The sequence below is a fragment of the Pseudoliparis swirei genome, chromosome 22 (assembly GCF_029220125.1).
Source record: "Pseudoliparis swirei isolate HS2019 ecotype Mariana Trench chromosome 22, NWPU_hadal_v1, whole genome shotgun sequence".
In the NCBI taxonomy this organism is placed as follows: Eukaryota; Metazoa; Chordata; class Actinopteri; order Perciformes; family Liparidae; genus Pseudoliparis; species Pseudoliparis swirei.
Genome location: NC_079409.1, coordinates 13,550,315 through 13,573,053, shown reverse-complemented (window position 1 = coordinate 13,573,053; position 22,739 = coordinate 13,550,315). Strand labels below are relative to the sequence as shown.

The 22,739-nt window shown below is 44.8% G+C and overlaps 1 protein-coding gene across 3 annotated transcripts in view; it reads right to left on the bottom strand.

Annotated features, from left to right (window-relative positions):
- The window catches only part of adamtsl4 (ADAMTS-like 4), a 35,124-nt gene extending 25,064 nt beyond the window's left edge, over positions 1-10,060 (bottom strand). For all 3 annotated transcript variants that reach the window (XR_008835381.1, XR_008835382.1, XM_056443610.1), the window contains exons 1-4: positions 9,897-10,060; positions 8,461-8,524; positions 4,747-5,309; positions 3,333-4,017 (exon numbers count right to left, since the gene is read on the bottom strand). Coding sequence is in view for 1 of the 3 variants with exons in the window: in XM_056443610.1 (XP_056299585.1) it covers positions 3,333-4,017; positions 4,747-5,309; positions 8,461-8,524; positions 9,897-9,919 (1,335 nt within the window). In the remaining 2 variants the exon portion in view is untranslated. The remainder of the gene's footprint in view (positions 1-3,332; positions 4,018-4,746; positions 5,310-8,460; positions 8,525-9,896) is intronic.
- Between the last annotated feature and the right edge of the window lie 12,679 nt (positions 10,061-22,739).

The window sequence follows — 22,739 nt, the reverse complement described above, 5'->3', positions numbered from 1 at the left end:
TCTGGGCCGAATCGTCACTTCATGAGAACAACAGCTGGCGTGGTCAGATCTGCACACAGTTATTAGCCCTGATAGTCGTAATGATATATTTCCTCTGTAACAACACCAGTGTAATGACACACTGTGATGACATCAGCAGCCTGCAGCCAGGTTAGTGTGTCGAGTAGTCACAACACAAACTCCTCAGGTTTGTCCTCCAGGAGCGAGACTAATGACATTGTTGTTTATTTTCCTGGTGTCATATTTTATGGTTTTCTTCAAGGCTAATGGAAGTGATTCTTTTGAGCCTGGAGTAGCTCCTGCAGCATCCAGTGCTGACTCTACCGGTGTGTAGTATCGCGTGGACCGCATGACGCTGAAACAATCAGCAGATGAATCGATAAAGAGAATAAGTTGAAGCCTGATCAGACCTGGTTTTCAATGAGATTGATTTTGATCCCTTTTGCGCTGCTGACTGCTTTGCGTTTTTTCCGTCTTGAGTTTTTCCCATTGTCCAATCCGACGGAGTGAGAGGCCTTTTGTGATGGCTGGTGCTGGATATCCGTCACGATATAACTTTACCAACCGTAGTCTGCATACTGGACTTATTGTAGCCAACACGTGCAAATAACTTGTTATTGCTCAATGCAATCTTCACGTTCATCTGATTGAGCCTCGTGGTGAACTCCATGCATCTCAAATCTCGCCTCACTTGCTCCTGCAGAGGAACGGTTCGGGATTCTTGGCAAATATTTAGGAGAGAGGAGCTGAGGCGAGAGGAAATGATTAGAGAATCACCCAAACCAAAAAGCGGGAAGAGGAGTGTTTCTTTCTGCGTAATGTCGGCTTCAAGCTGGTGCGTCTCTTCTTTCTTTTTTCCCTTTTTTTTTTAAGGCGGCTTCTTCTAAAATTCCACCTTTTCCTCCCCTCTCCCTCGGACAGAATAACTTCTCCTCTAGTTACACTCTGCGCTCGTTGGAGCACACACACTTTTCCAAGAATCCCTCTGGCACACATTTACTCTTTTCTTCCAGCAGACTGTTTTTCTCTCCATTTGTTGCTGCCTCTCTTTACCCCGCCTCTCCTCCACTAACAGGACTAACACACCGTCACACTCATCCTCACCAGCCTTCCTCCCCATTTCTTTTTAGGTTCACCTCGCCCCACTTTTTCTCTCCCCTCGCCCTTTAGCTTGCCCTCCCACTACTGTGTGCAGATTTTCTAAAAACAGTACTCTCTTTCACTACTACTTAATTGCGTCACTTCCTTCACTCTCACACTTAAACACAACCTCACACACACACACGCTCGCGTGTACACACACACACACACACACATTTCCCTTTTTGCCCTTCTCATTTCCTCTGTCCCTCTCTCGGTTCCCCTCTTGCTTCTACGCAACAGTAACAACACACACGTAATCACAGCCAATCTCACTTGTGATGGGCCTCAGGCGCGGTGTGTTATGACAAACACACCTAATAGATAATAGGATGTGTCACACTCAGTCTGGCTCACTCCCCAAATCACGCACAAACACACACATATATACAGTACATACAAGCCTGGACAAAATCCTGCATTCTTTAGAACTTAAACCTATCTTTAAATTATGAAAAGACATGAAAAGGTTGGCCCTGTGGGAGCAAACAAAGCTACAGCAGAGGCTAATGGTGGGTAAATATGTAGCCCGATGAGTCAGCACTGAGTATTCAGCCAGCCCAGCTACTAAATCTGTTTTGACATGGGGACGATCACATACAGCCGGGTAGAGACAGAGAGGAAGAGAGAGAGAGATGAAAGAGGGAACCACAGCCTGCCAAGTTATCTAAAGAGAGAAAAGTCAAGAGCCCATGAGTGCCAACCCCCAAATGCAAAGTGTCTACTTCCACTCAATGAGAGCCAGTTGTGGAAATAACGTGTGAGAGTGAAAATGCAGTGTGTGTGTGTGTGTTTGTGTGTGTGGTATTTAACTTTAATCTTATCATCCCTACCAACGCTGTCACTTAAGATAGACCTGCTGGAGGTCTGCTGGGATAAATAACCGAGTCAAATGTATTTTTGTCCCCATGATCAAATCTTAAAAGGGACTATGGATGAAATGTCTTTTGTTTATTTCACTCAAGGCCCAGAGAGATGTCACATCATATTGTTTATTGGTTGTTATCCTTTTATCTATTAGTATTGTATGAACTAGTATGATGGAATAACCAATCTGTGTGTCAGTCCTTGAAAATACTTTAAATACCTCCGTATGTTAATCAGGGTTCAGATTTAAGAAAAGCTGCAATTGAAAATAAAATATATTCAGGCAGGAAATCTGTGACTTTCCAGATGTTGTTGCTCTCCCCAGGACAATAATTGATTGATTATTCTAAACACATGCCAAAATTGGTGGACGGTTGTGTAAGAAGCCTTCGGTGAATTTTAAGCAGCCATTTAAAAAATGTAGAAAATGTGCACGTTTGCCAAATGTGATGTGTGAATTGTGTCGCATGTGGTGCCAAGACGGGGGCCTCCAACAAAAGTCTATTGCCTGGTGGTTATTGTTTTAAAATATCCATATTACAAAAACATTCAGAATATTACCAATATGTATATATTAGAAAACAGGGGAAACCATCTCCAGGCAGAACACTCGGTCACTAAAAACTCTTCATCCACAATATTCACTCTCAATCAAACATTTAATTGAGTGGAGTCAAGCGTGGCATTCCGGTCTGAGTGAAACCTGAGTTACTGTCCATCTCAGTTTCTCACCTGTGTGTTGAGGCTGAATGTTCCCCATCTGCCTGTGCCTCAGGCTTCTCTTGTTCACGTTGCTCCTGATACTCGCGCTGAGCGGTATGGAGCAGGTCAGAACCCCAATCATCACCACACAGGACATTATGCCGACACACACTGACACTCACACACACTTACACACACACACACACACTTATACACACTAACGCGCAGGTTCTGGCAAGTTTAGTCTTCTTACACGTATGTGCAATCAGTCGCAGAAACACGTGTATGGCTTCACTCCGGAGGTGTGTATTCTGGTTGTGAACAAAATACACACACGTCTCACGGGGTCAGTTGCAGTCGGTTTCCATCCGATTGCTCAAAGACAACCGGCTAGTGTTGGAGCTGGGGAATGATCTACCTATCAGGTACACTCTGCAACTTTACGCCCGCCTAGCTGCTCCCTTCCACACACGCCATGCAGATAAATCAAGCATGACAGGCTGAATAAAGGACACACACAGGCTGAGGAGCAAGTGGGAAAGTGAACTGCTGAGATGATTAGAAGCCAATGGAATGAGTGGAATTTGTACTTTTTTCCTCATATTCATGGGTGAAGATTGTACCTGCGAGAAGCACCTGCGGTACTCCTTCTCCGGCCCAGAGCATCGGATGACCTGAGGAGCAGCTCTTCCTCCGTCTCTGCCTGACTCCACTCCCAGGTGCGGGCTGTGGGGGTGCTGCAGCGGGTAGATGTCGCCGGTGGGTGGGACGTAGGGGCTAAAGCGTGGTTGGAGCTCCCTCTCTCTGTGCATGGGGCGGTGGAGAGGAGCGGAAAAAGGTGGAGCGACGGCAGGGGAGTTGGGGCGGGAGAGAGGAGGCGGCGCGGTGACGGAGTTCCAGTCAAACCGATGGCGGTTGGGGAGGAGAGCCGGCGATGAGGAGCGTGAGAAGAAGTGAGAAGACGGCGCTCGCTCTCTCGCCCTCCCGTGCTCTGTATGGGCGTGTGGGGGTCGGTCGACATGGCGGTGTGGGTTGCCAGTTGTGGTGGTTGTTGTGGGAACCTCCTCAGCAGCAGGCTCCACAGAGACCTCCTCAACCTCACGCCTGCCTGGCTTCCTGTGCCCTCCACCGCCCCCCGTGGCCTCGTCCTCGTCCCTGTTGTTGTCTGCACCGTCTTCATTGGGCGCAGGCGATGTCTCAGCGTCGGTGCTGTTAACGGTGTGGCGAGCCTGCCGGTTGGGGCGGTGCAAAGGCAGCGAGAACGGGACCCTGCCGTACCCAAACTGACCCGGACGGATGCCGGAAGACCTGCGACGCAAAAACAAAAAGGAAAAATAAGCAAGAAGTATTTAGAAGGGAAGATTTACAGATGGATAGAAAGATCCAGAAGCAGTGAGAGAGATAAAGGAAACAGTTCCTGTTAGCTGGGGAACATAATCATGACCGACATTGAGCGGGCAGAGCAATGCAGTGTCTGTTGGTATGACAGAAGCCAGAGTAATGATCTAATAACGCTGATGGGCAAAACTCCAACCTCCAACACTCAAAACATCGCAACAAAAAACTCTCTATTGCCTCAACAATGTCAGCACTGACTAACGGCACCTGAATGAATGCCGAGCATGAGCATCATCAGAATGGTGCTCTGAGGAATCTTTTACTGAGATCCAAGAGGTCAAAGCCATGTCATCTGCACTTTTTATGCCAGCAAGGCAAAATTCACTTCCTGTGTGCAAGAGTCATTTCCCTGGAGAGGACCAGCACATGTAAACGTTTCCGTTAACTGGACATGATTTGAATGTCTCTCTAGGGGCTGACCTTTGATCGTTAAAAAGAGGTTAACACTGAGTTTTTTGAGGTGGCTGACAGTGTTTTTGTTGCTGATACCAGCATCAAAAACATATGATTATGATGCATTGGCCTTTAATTTAACAAACCAAGAATTTTGACCAAAAAACATTCAGAATGGGAAATTGTACGGATGAAAAATTAAGAGAGGAGCTTGGCTTTAATTGATGAGTTTGCTGCCTCACTCACCTTCTCGCATTCAAACCCTCACGAGAGTGGCCAATTGACCTTCTGCTCCCGCCTCCTGCAGCCCTCGGTGCTCCCGGATTGGTCGGCCTCCTGATGGTGCGTGCTGGCTGGTGAGGAGGAGCGTGATAGGGCGATCGGTACGAAGACGCGTGGTCTTGATTGGTTGGGGACAATTCTGGCTGGTAAAACATAGGGTTTGGATTGGCCTGTCCCGGTACCGGATCCCCTCCTCCCCCGGGGTTGGCATTCCGATACAGAGACACCCCTTGGTTGTGATTGGTGGAGATCGGCGGGGAGTGATAAGGCTGGTTTTGCCCGGGGTAACGAGGAGGGTAGTAGGGGTGCTCAGGTGAGATGAACGGACCTCCGATGCCCCCGGGAAAGTAACCTGCCCAGTTAGGTGGAGGGTGGGAGATGGGAGGTGGGGGTGGTAAACATGTCCTGCTCCTCTGTGACACGCCTACGCCGCAGGTTTGCGAGCAGTCAGACCACTCCGTCCATACCGCCCACACGCCCTCCACAGGCTCCGCCTCAAACACCTGTCTGGACCGTCTACCTGTCACCTGGCACACACACACACACACACACACAGATATTAATATTAAGAAATATGACAAAAGAGCAGATACCTAACTGAAAGTAAAGAGCAGAAAAGTCTCTGATTGTTTTTTTATTGAATAATGACTCAAATGATTAACTAATAACTAAATAGTTGCTGATTATTTTACCTGTTGCTTGACATAGCAGCTAAGTGTTTCAGCTATTCTAGCCTACATTTTCATGAATGGATTTATCTTCTGATTATCTTGCTGACTAATGGATTAATCGTTGGTCTGTAGCAGATAAAATCATGTCGGCGTCTTAATTTCAACCACAACTATTTGTGTGGTAATTACTTTGAATGCGTCTGTGCTGCGTGTTTCCTCATCACTCTGTGCCACGGCCAACAAAGATTGACTGGTTTTAAACAAAGCTCATCTGTTGGTGAGGTGACCGGTTTGTCATCAGCATGTTTCGGCATTCAGCAGAACAAGAAATCTGTGAGAGACCGTTCAACGTGAGTGTGTCTCTGGTTTAATCCAGCCGTCTCGTTTCACATCTAACAAAACATGTTGTGAAAATCTGATTTAAAATCGGTATACGTTTTGTTTTAAAATGTTAGAACTGAATGAAAACGTGTTGGGCAATCAATTAGAAAAGTTTTTTAAAGTTTGGCTGGTGAAAAAGTACTTTAATTGAATTGAATGTGCTCTGAATTTATGTAACCTCAACCCTTTTGTAAAAAAAGGTTAAAACGGAAAATTGTGGCATTATTTTAAAGAAGTACGAAACTTTTTTTGGCCAATACCAAATATAAAATAACTGGAAGGATTTCTTTCTTCACAGTAACTTAGTCTGCTGTTGAGCTCCAGCCTCACGAGTTTCCTTCCTCTGAAGCCAAAATATAAATCCTGAACGTTTCATAGTTCACTCAGGCTTTGAGGAGACCCGGTCACCTGCCAGCAGCTTATGAGCAGAATGATAAATTCATATAAATGCGACAAGATTGGCGCTGATCTGGTTGTGCGTGTGTGTTTGCGTATATACAGTTTATACATGTATATATACATACACATATATGTGTGTTTGTGAGAGAGAGAGCATGTATATGGGTGCCAGGTCAGGCTTTGATGTCTTCCTCTGTGGCTTCAAATACATGTTTCTCCTCTCATTTCATAGCTGAAGCGTCGGCCTCGCTGGCAGAGCGACACACATCAGAGCTGAACAAAAGTTTCCATTCAGAAAGAACCAAAACATAAATCTGCACTCCACTTTTCCCCCTCTCTCTCTTTGAGTGTGTAAGTGTGTATATGGGCAGAAATATGCAAGTAAACATACCGTACAAACTGTTTGTGGGTTTGTGGAGAGAGAGGACAGGTGTCAGAGGCACGCTGCTGTGTGTGTGTGTGTTTCTATGCATGTGTGTATTATAAAGAGTTCCTCTCACTGTGAAATGGCAGGAAGGTGGGAGACAAGTAAAGAAAAAGGGGTAAGAGAGATGAGGGGGGTCGAGGCGAGAGTTTGTGTGTGTGTGTGTGTGTGTGTGTTTCTAGTGAGGAAGTGTTGTCTGATGTAATGAGTGACATCAAACACACAGCTGCCACATAACTGGGACCAATAATGAGCTCCGCGCAGTGACCCAGGAGCAGCCGCCGCTGACCCGGAGCTACTGGTTAAACTCTGCCACACGGTACCGCCGGGCCTCAGTAACCCAGACCGGACTGGAGCTGCCACTGCTGACGTGTGTACATTCAACCGAATCTTGGAATTATCCACGACTCCAGTGAAGACATCCCGTCCTTCACCAGTTTCCCGACAGGAGAGATGGGGGACCAAATCCACAGGTATTCTTCATCCCACATATTTAAGGATTAAGTGCTCCTTTATAAATTTAACAACTTAATCTTGTCAAACCTTCAGCAACAGAAACAAATAGTGAACCCAACGTTGACACGTCAATGTTTTTTGCAAACTTGTTAGCAAACAATAGTTTCTTCCAACAGTTACGGAGGAACAGTATCCTTCATTTGGAGTTGTGCTTCTGGCCACCTGATGCATGTGAGTCTAACTCTCCCTCTCTGTTGGCTCTGTTTTGGTCTCCACCAGCTCCTGAGGGAAATATCTAGATTTGTAGCTGCCGATGTTGGAGTGTGTCCCAGCTACTCGCTAAATGTGTCTGATGTTCGGTCCTGAGGAGGGTAACATCTACTAGCTGGGGAGTGAACACTATGAGTGGTGAGAGTGAACTTAAAGAGTAACACTTCTCCCCCACAGATGAGCTAAACAATGACTTAAAACTCACAACGGAGCGCCATAAAGCCAACGGGGAGATCCAGGTGATAATGCCCTTGAGCTTCTTCATCCTGATCAACTCTTCTCACAATGTTTTCACATTGTCATTTGACACATGGATATTATAGAAATGGCTATGATAGCGGCTTGAAGCTAAATACATTTATATAAACCTAAATACATTATGCGAAAAAATACATGAACCCAGCTGATTGTTTTTGATAACAGTCGATCATGTAAAGATGTTATCTCTCACAAAAATGTGTTCCAAAGTTTAGTGGAAGCTGATTTGAGGCTTCAGCAAACTGAGTTCGTCTTTTTAGGACAAAGTAGCCTCTGTGTTTTCTTAGATGGCGTTTCCTTGCTTAGCTGCAGTGGAGGGATGCTAACACAAATAGAAACTGAGACTAAAAAGACTGGAAGGTACCCACCTAATTTGACTGACTCCAACTAGTGAAGCCCCACGTAAGCTTTGGCTGAAATTCTGAATGTATTTTTGCAAAGTATGAGGCCTTTGGATTTAGTCTCCCATCTCTTCCATTGGGGTTAGAGAGGGAGCACCTTGGTAGCTGAATGTTTACAGTGCATGCCACATAACCAGCTGCATTTCATTCATCTAACTCTCTCCCACGTTTACATTCTGCCTCTTTACGATCCAAAAAAGGTCAAAACGACAACAAAAACAACCTTTAAAAAAGAAGAAAAAATGGAACTTTTTGCAGCCAGTATAAAAATGTGCAGCAACCGATAACTGTATCAGAGTGCATATGGGCCAGTAGGATTGTTGTAGGACATGACATCCTGTCAATCTTTCCTTAAATGATCACTTTTCATCCTTTTATCATGAAGCTGTTGTCTCACTCATAACTCAGAATGACTCACCTTCTTCTTGGCTGTCTTGGCCACGGAGGTCGTGATCACCACAAAACCCCACAGGACACAGAGCCTGGAGGGATGGAGAGCAAAGGGGAACATAAGTGCAGTATATTTTAACATAATTTTAAACATCAGCAAGTTGTTCCAGAATTGTTCCATGATCTAAAAGTTGAATGTGTGTGTACTCTGCCAACGCACAGAGACTCCTTGTTCTCTCTTCAATGGTCATCCGCTTTCTTCAACATTTTTCTCCAAATGTAAATGGAGTTGAATGTGTTGACACACCCGATCGTGTGTTCCAGTGACCTAACTCTACCTCAGCAACCAATGATGCCACTTTCTTTCCCACTACAGTCGGCGTGAGGGTTCCAGGGTGAACACGAGTTTCTCTTCCCCTTTAGGGTTCACAGGCAAACATCTCAATCAAGTTGGAGAGGCGCTGAAACTAATGGGTTTAAACAAGAAGTCTATTTCTCCTTTATACATCACAGGATGTGGCTTTAACAAACACACACACACACACACACACAAAACTACCAGACTTAATCAGTCACAATATCTCACATAGTGTTGCACTGTTAGATAGTATTTATTTGAGCTCTGCTGTGGTTTATGAAGAGGGGTGGTGTTGAATGTCTCTTTTAATTTGGGGTTAGTGTCCTTAAACTTGACATGAAACTACTTGAGGATGCTTTGCCCACTAGATTATCTTTTGAATATTGTGATAATGAGTCGTCAAAGCTTTACATTTCCCTTAAAAGGGACTTGTTTTAAAGAACCAGGAGTTGTCACAACAATCTCCATGAAATTGCAGACACAAGTGCACAAGAAACAAGTGGAATATCACTTCTTCATCTGCCAAGAAAATAGCCTTGGTACGATGGACCAAACCATCACCACAACCACGAGTCCGCGAGCCCGACACAGGCAGGGTAATTGGTGCCTTCTTCCCAGTGTGGTGCACCGCCGTGGTCTCGAGCTTCCCCACATCAGACCACATAACTACTCAGAAAAAAACCCCAGACAAAGGTCCCGCACAGCCCGGCACAACAGAGCCTCTCAGGCCGAAGTAAGGACCCCCTACCCGGGTCCACGTTTTCCTGGCCGCTACTGTGGCACATTGTAGAATAAACAGAGGGGAAGAGAGAGGGAGACAGAGATATGCGACAGAGGGGAAACTCACAGAAATGAGGAGAAAGACTTCAACCTAAACCCAGATGTCTTCGGGTACATTCCTATCACAAATCCTGCGCAGCGCGCAACAAGAAGCGTCGCGCGTAAAAGTCCAAACTTTGCCGCAAAACAAAAACACTTCATAACTTCTGCCGGGCTCCGTGTCAACACCATGCCCGCTCCACTGAGGATGCAACCCCCAATGTGATGTGGTGTACCAGCGGACTGGGACAGGCAGCAGGTTGCAGCTGTAAAAGTCAAAGTTTTACCTGCATAGTAAACCGAGCCGCATGCTCCTCCAAGAGTCTCCCACAGCAGTCCTCACTCCGCGAATGATACCAGCTATTGATTATCAGTCCAGGGTCAGTGATCGGGTTGTGGTGTGTTCCGGTCTGTGTTGGTCCTGAAAGAAATGTGGTGAAATCCTGCGAGGGCTTCTTCAGCGCGCTCTCTCTCTCTCTCTCTCTCTCTCTCTCTCTCTCTCTCTCTCTCTCTCTCTCTCTCTCTCTCTCTCTCTCTCTCTCTCTCTCTCTCTCTCTCTCTCTCTCTCTCTCTCTCTCTCTCTCTCTCTCTCTCTTGCCACAGTCACTCCCTGTGATTTTAGGAGAGTGGGAAGGGTTCTGTTGTTTTTTTCTCTCTCTTTCAGTCCCGTTCACTTTCAAACTTTTTTTGGGGTCCTTATTATAAACTGGTGTGACGCCTGGCAGCCATGGGGCCAGAGGGAAGAGAGGAGGGGGAGACAGATTACACAACTCTCCCCGTCTCTCTCTCTTTCACACGCATGCACCATACACTCTCACAGCCTCTCTCTCTCTCTCTCTCTATCACACACACCTCTATGGGCCCTGTAAGCTACAATAACTCTCTTCTGATCTCTCACTGTCAGCGTGATGAGCCTACATGTGCCAGTACAAACACCAATTGTTCTGTAACAGTGGAAAATAAAGGTCGGAAGTGGAAATTGATTTTTTTATATTTCGCATACCTGAAATATGGCTGTTGACTCACTGGCAGCATGTAGTTGCTCTGCAAAAGATATGTCTGGATTGCTGTAAACATTGCTGTGTGTTCTTATAACTGTTTAATCACATAAGTGCTTGAAAACAGACATGCAGATAACTACACCCAAGAGACAAGCCACTTCTCAGCAGGAATGATGAGTCTGTGTGTGAGTGTGTGTGTGTGTGTGTGTGTGTGTGTGTGTGTGTGTGTGTGTGTGTGTGTGTGTGTGTGTGTGTGTGTGTGTGTGTGTGTGTGTGTGTGTGTGTGTGTGTGTGTGTGTGTGTGGGCTGTGATCTCTTCTTGGTTTTGGTTTGAAGCAGATGTTAAAACTGCCTGATGCCAACTTGTTTACAACTTGACCTTCTCGCTCTAAAACAGTTGGTTGGTGAAGAGTGACACAGAGTTGGGGAGGAAAGAATGAACAGTCCTTCAGGAGACAGAGGGAACGACAGTCAGCAGGAAAGATGATGAAAAAAAAGTAGTGGAAAGTGAAACTAATGTGGTACTAAAAACATTGTTTACGACTGAGGAGATCAGAGCCCGACTCATCAGCATAACATTTCCCACCCTGCTGCCACTGAGAGGCGAGATGGTGGAAATGTGAGAGAGTGGGAGGGCGGGCGGGTACGCAGTGAGTTATGGTGGAACACACACTCGGGGGCCGGGACGTCCCCGGGCCGAGCTGCTGCTGCTTTTCTTGGACAGGCAACCTCCAACACGGACACGGCGATGGGGACGGAGATTTAAGACTTCAAAGCCCGCTGCGAGCCAACAACTTAAAACGTAAACCACATTACAGAGCGGGCTCAAGATCTGATCTATCAAAATAAAAATTAAGGTTGAAGGCGTATACCCAGAATGATGAGGGTAGATTCCAGAGGTTAACGCACATGCATAGACACATATAGCAGGGTCGGGAGCGGGGGGTGATTAGTGAAATGGATATCTCTGTACTTCTAAGCAGCATGTCTATCAGTAACTACAATTAGCCAGAGGTCATTGCCATGGCCAGCAGTGGTCCATGACCACTTATAGCCCTCTGCTCCACTCCTCCCTCCCCCCTTACTTCTCACTCTTTCTCTGGATCCCTGAGAAGCAATAACTAATGTGTTGGCCTGCCGACACGCAACACCAACCACAGAATCCTGATTAGCAAAAGGTCTGTATCAAGTAGTGATCACGACATACAGATATGTGTTTGTGTGTGTGTGTGTGTGTGTGGGTGTCCAGGGAGGTCCGTATGTAGCAGCAGATCTGATATGCGTCTCGGGCGGCTGACTTGAGTAATAGCCCTGCAGATCGGAGTAGCGGGCCCGTGGGAGTGATACATCACTCGAAAAACTCCTTGCATGTACACACAACCTGCCTCCAAAACACACACACACACACACAGACACACACATACACCGGCCTCGGCCCCAGTAAGCCCGCGACCCTTTAACTGTTAAAGTTAATGAGGCCTCCGGGCTTCTCTGCAGGCTGTGAAGACAGCAGCGAGGCAGAGTGACTGAAATAGGTCGGGCAGAGGGGACGGGTCTGAAGACCCATCTGATGGTTATCATTAATAACCTTCCCAGAGGCCGCACTCATCCCTGTTCATGGAACAACGGTAAAGACAGGAGAGCTTAGTGAAAACTCACTCCTCGAGGAGTCGGGGCTGAAACATCGTCTTAGTGTTTGAAGGGGAAGAGGTGCTTCCATGCAGATATGTGACGGTCAGTTTGTCTGATGCTCTACCACGTCGGTCCAGACTGAAATATCCCAACAACTCTGTGAACCAATAAGTTGCACGTGAACATACCGCCAAGAGCACGTATGTTTTGCACCTGCCTGAAATAACTCTCCATACCAGCAGGTAGCAGAAGTCTGGATTCATCCTTTAAAAAGAGAGACGGGACGTGGATACATCGTTGTTATGATGAATCAAAGCAGCATTTGACGACTATTTTCACCACTTCATTCCAGATTGTAATGGTTGTAGTGTATTGATCAGGGAAACCGTTGATCAGATTGATTTCTCTCTGGACTGAATCAACCTGATGAAGCTCCAACATCAAGAGGCAGACAGACACTCACCGGCGCTCTGACACGGCTCGGGGGCCTTAGTGGATGAAATGATGCACAAACAAGGCGTGGTCTCCAGAGGATGAAGCTAGACGACTTTGGTGATCTCCTGAAATGTGTTTTCGGTTCAGACCTAGAGGATGGATGCTTCCGGTCATTCCTTGTATAACAGCAGATCAAAGTGTTCACTTAAATAGTTCATGATCTACAAGAAAGATTGTGACACATTTTGGTTCAAACATTAATCACTAATCACTGACTAGGTTTTTCGCCAAGCGGCATCCCATAATCCTCATCTTTAGACCAGTGCATCACACATGCATATAGGCTAGCTGGTTATCCAGTAGCAATGGGGTTGGGTCAACATGGAAGGCAAACATAGCACCAAAAAGGTGAAAACACAAGACGGATTATTTTAAAATGTAGGTTTTAAATGTTTTTCCTTTTCCTTGTTTGTGTTGTCTGGTTTTGTAAATGTGTCAGCCGTCTGCAGAACATATGAGCATCACATGAACTACGTTAGCTCATGCCTTCACCAATGTCTTCACACTTTGCCTGTGCATGTCAGAAGACTCTCAGATGCCAAAGTACGTTCCATGCTTCAGGCAGTAGCATGTAGTTCATCACGAAGCACATGAAGGTGACAGACTTTAAACTGAGATGGAGATGGATGGATACTACATCTGTGAAGGCTGCTGACGAGGCAGAGAGTCCCGACCCAACAGTGCAGACGGCCCCAGAAGCCTCGAGTAGAGACGAGAGAGAGACTGACAGACGGGGAGACAAAGGGAGTGGAAAGAAAGGCAGCCGCAGAAAGGGGATGAAAGGGAATGTGAGAGAAAGAGGTAATGGCAGATTAGACGGCAACTGAGCAAGTGTAAAGGAGAGTGAAAGAGAACGAGCGCAGGAAGGGGGTGCGATTTGTCTGGCTCGGATGGAGTCAATATTTGCTCCATTCCACCGATCCGGTGCCACGGTCCGATCAAAGCAGCGCATGTGTGCTCGGAGAAAAGGCCGGAGAAGAAAGCGGCAAAACCTCTCCGACATTTACAGTCCGAGAGAGAACCAGAGAGGTGTGTTTCCACGAAAAGCATTTTAGATCTGTGAAACTGTAAGGTGGTCATCATTTTGGATGATAATAAAGAATAAACGATAAAAGATGTAGATAAGGGGATTGACGGGTGTAGCGCTCTAATGAGGAGTTACAGTCGACCCTGGCGAGACTAGGACATGCGAGGGAGAGGGAGAGGGAGAGGAAGAGGGAGAGGGAGAGGAAGAGGAAGAGGGAGAGGGAGAGGAAGAGGGAGAGGAAGAGGGAGAGGGAGAGGGAGAGGAAGAGGGAGAGGGAGAGGAAGAGGGGTCAGCTCAGTTGGTTGGCTGAAATAACCGTGTTCCAATTATTCACACAAAGAACAATTGTTGCCCATTCAGAGAAGCTACTGGGCCACTTATGTACAAATAACAACAATAAACAAGAGTGTATATGTGTGTGAACGGGCATGTAAGATATGGCTTGGCACGGTGCAGCCATGTTTGGCAGCGGACACACCGGAGGAACGACGCAGCTGCGTCATAAATGCTTCGGTATGTTTATGGTCCGTTGGTTTTAGAATACTGCTGCTGGTTTATTTAGAATACTGCTGCTGGTTTATTTAGGATACTGCTGCTGGTTTATTTAGGATACTGCTGGTTTATTTAGAATACTGCTGCTGGATTATTTAGGATACTGCTGCTGGTTTATTTAGAATACTGCTGCTGGTTTATTTAGGATACTGCTGGTTTATTTAGGATACTGCTGCTGGTTTATTTAGAATACTGCTGCTGGTTTATTTAGGATACTGCTGCTGGTTTATTTAGGATACTGCTGCTGGTTTATTTAGGATACTGCTGCTGGTTTATTTAGACTACTGCTGCTGGTTTATTTAGACTACTGCTGCTGGTTTATTTAGAATACTGCTGCTGGTTTATTTAGGATACTGCTGCTGGTTTATTTAGGATACTGCTGCTGGTTTATTTAGGATACTGCTGCTGGTTTATTTAGGATACTGCTGCTGGTTTATTTAGGATACTGCTGCTGGTTTATTTAGACTACTGCTGCTGGTTTATTTAAACTACTGCTGCTGGTTTATTTAGACTACTGCTGCTGGTTTATTTAGGATACTGCTGCTGGTTTATTTAGGATACTGCTGCTGGTTTATTTAGGATACTGCTGCTGGTTTATTTAGGATACTGCTGCTGGTTTATTTAGGATACTGCTGCTGGTTTATTTAGAATACTGCTGCTGGTTTATTTAGACTACTGCTGCTGGTTTATTTAGACTACTGCTGCTGGTTTATTTAAACTACTGCTGCTGGTTTATTTAGGATACTGCTGCTGGTTTATTTAAACTACTGCTGCTGGTTTATTTAGACTACTGCTGCTGGTTTATTTAGGATACTGCTGCTGGTTTATTTAGAATACTGCTGCTGGTTTATTTAGACTACTGCTGCTGGTTTATTTAGGATACTGCTGCTGGTTTATTTAAACTACTGCTGCTGGTTTATTTAGGATACTGCTGCTGGTTTATTTAGACTACTGCTGCTGGTTTATTTAGGATACTGCTGCTGGTTTATTTAGAATACTGCTGCTGGTTTATTTAGACTACTGCTGCTGGTTTATTTAGACTACTGCTGCTGGTTTATTTAGGATACTGCTGCTGGTTTATTTAGGATACTGCTGCTGGTTTATTTAAACTACTGCTGCTGGTTTATTTAGACTACTGCTGCTGGTTTATTTAGGATACTGCTGCTGGTTTATTTAGACTACTGCTGCTGGTTTATTTAAACTACTGCTGCTGGTTTATTTAGACTACTGCTGCTGGTTTATTTAGGATACTGCTGCTGGTTTATTTAGACTACTGCTGCTGGTTTATTTAAACTACTGCTGCTGGTTTAGTTAGACTACTGCTGCTGGTTTATTTAGGATACTGCTGCTGGTTTATTTAGAATACTGCTGCTGGTTTATTTAGACTACTGCTGCTGGTTTATTTAAACTACTGCTGCTGGTTTAGTTAGACTACTGCTGCTGGTTTATTTAGGATACTGCTGCTGGTTTATTTAGAATACTGCTGCTGGTTTATTTAGGATACTGCTGCTGGTTTATTTAGGATACTGCTGCTGGTTTATTTAGAATACTGCTGCTGGTTTATTTAGGATACTGCTGCTGGTTTATTTAGAATACTGCTGCTGGTTTATTTAGAATACTGCTGCTGGTTTATTTAGACTACTGCTGCTGGTTTATTTAGAATACTGCTGCTGGTTTATTTAGACTACTGCTGCTGGTTTATTTAGAATACTGCTGCTGGTTTATTTAGACTACTGCTGCTGGTTTATTTAGAATACTGCTGCTGGTTTATTTAGAATACTGCTGCTGGTTTATTTAGACTACTGCTGCTGGTTTATTTAAACTACTGCTGCTGGTTTAGTTAGACTACTGCTGCTGGTTTATTTAAACTACTGCTGCTGGTTTAGTTAGACTACTGCTGCTGGTTTATTTAGGATACTGCTGCTGGTTTATTTAGAATACTGCTGCTGGTTTATTTAGACTACTGCTGCTGGTTTATTTAGACTACTGCTGCTGGTTTATTTAGACTACTGCTGCTGGTTTATTTAGGATACTGCTGCTGGTTTATTTAGACTACTGCTGCTGGTTTATTTAGACTACTGCTGCTGGTTTATTTAGAATACTGCTGCTGGTTTATTTAGGATACTGCTGGTTTATTTAGAATACTGCTGCTGGTTTATTTAAGATACTGCTGGTTTATTTAGGATACTGCTGCTGGTTTATTTAGGATACTGCTGCTGGTTTATTTAAATTACTGCTGCTGGTTTATTTAGACTACTGCTGCTGGTTTATTTAGAATACTGCTGCTGGTTTATTTAGGATACTGCTGCTGGTTTATTTAGGATACTGCTGGTTTATTTAGAATACTGCTGCTGGTTTATTTAGGATACTGCTGCTGGTTTATTTAGGATACTGCTGCTGGTTTATTTAGACTACTGCTGCTGGTTTATTTAAACTACTGCTGCTGGTTTATTTAGACTACTGCTGCTGGTTTATTTAGACTACTGCTGCTGGTTTATTTAGGATACTGCTGCTGGTTTATTTAGACTACTGCTGGTGGTTTATTTAAACTACTGCTGCTGGTTTATTTAGACTACTGCTGCTGGTTTATTTAGGATACTGCTGCTGGTTTATTTAGGATACTGCTGCTGGTTTATTTAGGCTACTGCTGCTGGTTTATTTAGACTACTGCTGCTGGTTTATTTAGGATACTGCTGCTGGTTTATTTAGGATACTGCTGCTGGTTATTTAGACTACTGCTGCTGGTTTATTTAGGATACTGCTGCTGGTTTATTTAGGATACTGCTGCTGGTTTATTTAGGATACTGCTGCTGGTTTATTTGGGATACTGCTGCTGGTTTATAAAGCACTGAATGGTCAAGGGCCTACATATAGTTGAGTTGTTCTGCTCCACATATCTGGAACAAGGTCCCTGAAAGCTGCAGGTCTTCTGAGACCCTCTCAGATCCTCTCAGACCCTCAAACCTGTCTTACTGCATGTTGTATCACAGCCGGAATTTCAATTGACTGCTGCTGATAGTAAATTCCTGTCATTCATGAGATCTTGGTCGACGATGACAGATCTGACATCAGGAATGTATTGTCATGACTTTGAGATGGCTGTGCCGGACTTGATGGAAACAAGTTTTGTGAACTTAAAAATGGGTTAATGGAACGAGAGCAGCAGGCTTCAAAGTCGTTCTTTTAATACTGCTCCTACCACTAAGAGTAATAATCATAATGATTAAAAAAAGGTGCGATATGGGGAAGACTACGCAGAATTATTGAGATGAGACTCGAAAGTCTATATAAGAGTTCATGCTCTGCAGTCCCTGTGAGGCTGTACGCAGGAATCATATTGACTATGTTCACTGACGTAGTTTAATTGTGTAGCATGTTTGCAATTTGATGCAAACACAAAGTACAGCTGAGGCTGATGGGAACGTGATTAGTTTTTAGATTATAGCATAAAAGGAAAGGTTACGTGATCTCTGTGGAGACTTAACTCAGCTAAAAGGTTATTGCAATCCACCCGGAGCTTAAACATCTCTACTAAATGTCATAGCAATATATCTGATAGTTGTAGAGATATGTGTTAACACTCTAAAAATGCGATAATTTGTTCTCAATTGTAATCAGTTAAAAAAGAAAAACAACCAAAGCCTAAAAACACTCAAAAAGTTTCTTTACCTACTTATTTATGTACATAAACTCTTTTCAGATTAACCCGCTGTGGCAGCTCCAGGGCAGAAATGTACCGTCCGCCCCAATTGTTGTGTGAAGGGGCCCGAGTGTCTTCACAACAGAGAGGAGAGAGGATAATAATGCAGCGCTCTGAGAGAGGCCCCTGTGCGTTCGGTCGATACCGAGTCTGAATGTTGCATATTCCCACACAAATTAGCATTTCATCAAATGAACAAATGACGACTGAAACAAGGTGGATTTGGGGAGCCTCTGTATTTGGGGCCCTGTGGACTGGCCGTCTGGAATTGTAATCCAACCTCAATAGAAACAATTCTCCCTCAATATTCTGTGAGGTCTTCATACTGGGTGAAACACAGAAGATTAAAAAAGAACAACAACGTCTCTCAAAGAGAATACATCTAGAATACATTTTTTTTGATTTTAACGAAAGTCAGATGAGAAGACTCCTCCCACATGTCTGTAATAACCTGCGGGGGAACTTGTCATTTTGACGCTTTGGTTTTTGGATGCCGACTACGAACTATTCATACGCTCATGCTCATTTCATGTGTTCATGTGACTCTTGAATGATTCCTTCTGGTCACATGACATCTATTGCTTCTGTGGATCCTCCTCTGTTGCTCTCCTGAAGGTTTCTTCCCTTTTGTCCTTGTGAACGTTTTTTTTATTTCTGTGAGTTGTTCCTGATCCGATGTGAGGTCAAAGGTCAGGGGTGTCGTATGTGTACAGATTGTAAAGCCCTCTGAGGCAAATTTGTAATTGGTGATATTGCAATACAAAATAAACTGAATTGAAAATAGCAGTTTCCCCCTGTTTCCAGTGTTGATGCTAAGCTAAGCTAACCAGCTGCTTGCTGCATATTTAACGAAGAGATATGAGAATGCTTCCAACTCTCTACACATCAACATCTGAATCTCGGCAAAAAAGTGAATGAGCACATTTTCCAAAATGTTGGACTAATCCTTTAATTTACAACAGCTTTAGATTCATTAACATTCCTTTAAAATAAGAACATTGTTTATTGTATCTTTATGTAATCTCACAAAAACACAAGCACACACACACACACACACACACGGTTATTTGAACTGGTTAAAATATGAAACTACAAATGAACGTTCGGCCCCACATTAAGTTGAAAGATATAGGAAATAAATAATTATACAGAAATATACAGAAACCGCCATGAAATAGCTGTGTTTATCATAAAGCCCTGCAACATTTCAAACATCTATGTCAATGACTTGGTTGTGGACTGCAGCGCCTCCTCCTCCTCTCCTCCTCCTCCTCTCCTCCTCCTCCTCCTCTCCTCCTCCTTCTGTGAACTGACCGCTCTGTCTCTCCTTCTCTCGGCCAGGTTTAAGTTTCAGTGCCCTCCACGAGGAGGAATCCTGCAAACAACCTGGGGTCAAAGTGTGAGGTCAGCTTCTCCTCCTCTTACTCCCCGAGGCCTCACTAGTCTCCGCTCAACATACTGGAATGAGGAATGGGATCGAACGTTTATTCAACATTCCTGGACACTGCATGCGAAGCGGATCACGTGATGCTGAATGTCTGTATGAACAGCTTCTGCTGCGGCTTCGATTACAGCTAGAGTTGGAAAAGAAACAATGAATCGACTTCCTACCCGCAACGTTATCTTTTATAACTTCTGCTTTGCAAATAGTCTAATTTAACCAAATTTATTTCCCATGTGTAGAATGACTTTCCAGTAAAAATCATATCATTCGGATTTCCCTCTAATCCTAATTGTTCTCTTCCCGCTATCAGTTTTCAACTTCAAGTAGTTCACTTGCTTCTGCATGTACGCCCCCCCCCCCCCCCCTCAGGGTTTCTGTCAGCGCCGTGCTTCCTTGAGTCTTCCTTGAGTTTTCCTTGAGTCTTCCTTGGTTCTTTTGTGTCACGTAAGTTTTAAACAGCGCGAGCAGCCGTGTGGGCCGTCAGCTCATGGGCGTCCTCCACATGGCACAAAGTCATGCATGCAAATTCAAAACTGATGCTTCCCTCCCAAACATTCCCTCCTCCTCATGCAACATGTGAGAATGCACAGTGAGCTGCAGCCGAACGGCAACCGTAAATATGTGTGAATTTATTTGCGGTTTGGTTTATTCTTCTTGCTTACTAAACGGGCCGGAGCGTCAACATGACCTCTGACCTTCCCCTGAACCCATAAACTCCTCCCTCCTGAGAGCAATTCAGCGGGTCGGCAAAGAACAATAAACCGAATGCCTTTATTCGCAGAGAGAGACTTTCTTTTCTCCCACCTCTGTCCGCCCGCTCTTCTCTCAGCATCCCCCACTCCGATGAGAGCAGGATAGGGAATCAGGGCAGCAGTGTGTGGAGCATAGCAGACATATTTGGGAGCGGACTGAGGCCAAGCTGAGACACTCACTGAACCCCACTGTGCTCGGTGGTGAGTTACCTGTGTGTCTTTGTGAGTGTGACTTCCACGGCCGGGCTCAGTCCCCAGCCCAGTGGGTGTGCGTTCACAGCATCTATCACCTTTCAATGTATGTGAAGCAAAGAGAAGCACACGCCTGCGTCTGAGGGGCGAGCTGCACAGCGAGGGATTAAAGTGGAGACCGTCTGACGGGCTGAGAGAGCCGCCAGATCAAATATGGAGCAACATACCCCAAGACACTCTTTTGTATAAACTGGGAGTTGAGAAGGAATTACTGGAACCAGAACAGTGACGGGGAAGGAAAAGAGACGGAGTGGGAATGAGGGCTGAGCCTGTCGGCCAGGCAGTGTGGGTGGCCTGAGGTTTGGGGTTTAAGGAGACATATTTCTAACAACTTCATTCGGCTGCTTTACGTTAAAAATAAATGTTTTGCTTGATTGTTGCTTGGCGCTGTGAACAAGCAGATGAGTCTCCTCCCAGCTGTGGTTGTGTGTGTGTGTGTGTGTGTGTGTGTGTGTGCTAGTGCTGCTGCACTGGTGGCATTTATTAGCATGAAAAACATTTACCCGGCACACCTGTTGAACCAAGCAGAGGGATCTTCCCTCAGGTGGTAGTTTACGAGCCCCTATCCGAACAATACCGACTTAAACACACACACACACACACACACACAGAGCAGATTGGAGGTGAACTATATATCTCCAATTCCGCATGTGTGTGTGTTGTGAAGAGGTCAGCGAAGGGTCTTGACTGCGGGTCCCTGTGACTGTTTGGTGTCCCACAGACCTCCTCCTATTGTCTTCAGTGGCTTCACATGTATGGCCACCTTGGCAGTGATCACTCTAAAACACACGCACACACACACACACAGACAATGGATGAGCACACACACAATGCACGAGGACACACTCTGACGCACACACACACACAATGCATGAGCACAAACGCACACAATGCATGAGCATACACTCTGACACACACACACACGTACACACACACACACACACACAGAGGGATTATTTATAACGGGGTGGAAAGGGAAGGCAGCCCGGCCTCACAGCTCCTATTTTGGGAGTTCAGCCTTCAATCAGCCCGGCTGACAGTTTCTCGGTGATACGAGCAGAACAATACCGAGCTGCCTGTTTATCTTCCTCTGCCTGTCAGGCTGTGCCTCCCTGCCGGGGTCACCGTCACCCCACCTCCCTCCAGGAAAACAGTCATCTCAAAATCTGTCATTTCACATCTGCCCAAAATGCGTCTGCATTAGGAAATACTTTCTCAATCTCAACCCACTGATATCCAAAAGTACTTCTCTAAAATACATCTTCAGACATCCTTTTATAAAGCGTTCCATCGACTGGAAATTAATCAGCAACTATTTTGATGGCCAAATATTTTCTTTCAAGACATCTCAAACTTTTGCTGGTTCTCAAATGTGACAATGAATATTTTTTGGCTTGGGTTTATTGCTCGGACAGAACAAAACATTTGAAGACGCCAACTTGGAAAAACATACACGGCACTGATTTTTAGACATTTTATAGGAAAAACAATGAATCATAAAAGGATGAAAATAATCATAAATAATGGACAACAAGCGAACAACCAACTGCCATCAAACTGATTAAAAAGTTGCCAAATCCTGACTGCTGCAAGTATGTGACATCAACGTCCCCTTGAAGAGAACAGAGAAATGAGAAACAGATATTTTCTGTGAAATAACAAAACGACAACATAAAATATGCTCATGAAGAACTCCATCACTCTTTGAAAGAAGCTGACTTTTAAGAGTTGGACAGTTCTTTATGGTTTTCCCATGAGGACTTTGCTCTTATATTAAAGATCTGTAGATATCAATCTCTGCCTCCCTAAATTAATTATCATTTTTGTCTCGCAATATACAAAAAGCTTTTTTCTCTTTACCGTCCCCCCAGCAGCTTTCTTTCTCGGTAAACCCCTTCAGCCAAAAATAATTTCCTATGAACTCTGAAGGACTCCACCAGTTGAATGAAGGATTGCTTTGTGTGCGTGTGTGTGTGTGTGCAAAGTACAGATAGTTTGGGTAGAGGGTGAGAGCAGTGAAAAGAGCCCGATTTATCTCTCGTGTCAAGATGTCGGTGTTTACTGGAGCTAATGGGGTGTGTCATCACGGCTACTGTGCAACGCTGACTGATGGCTGTGCTGCAGGAGAACCATCACAATACATCTTGATACAGTCGGATAACAAATAAACATGTGAGAAAGAACTTATCGGGTCAAGTCACCCACACTCCAACATTCTTCTCTTTATTTCCCCGTTGTGGTATTCAGCCATATTTGGATTTGCCTGTGTGTTTTC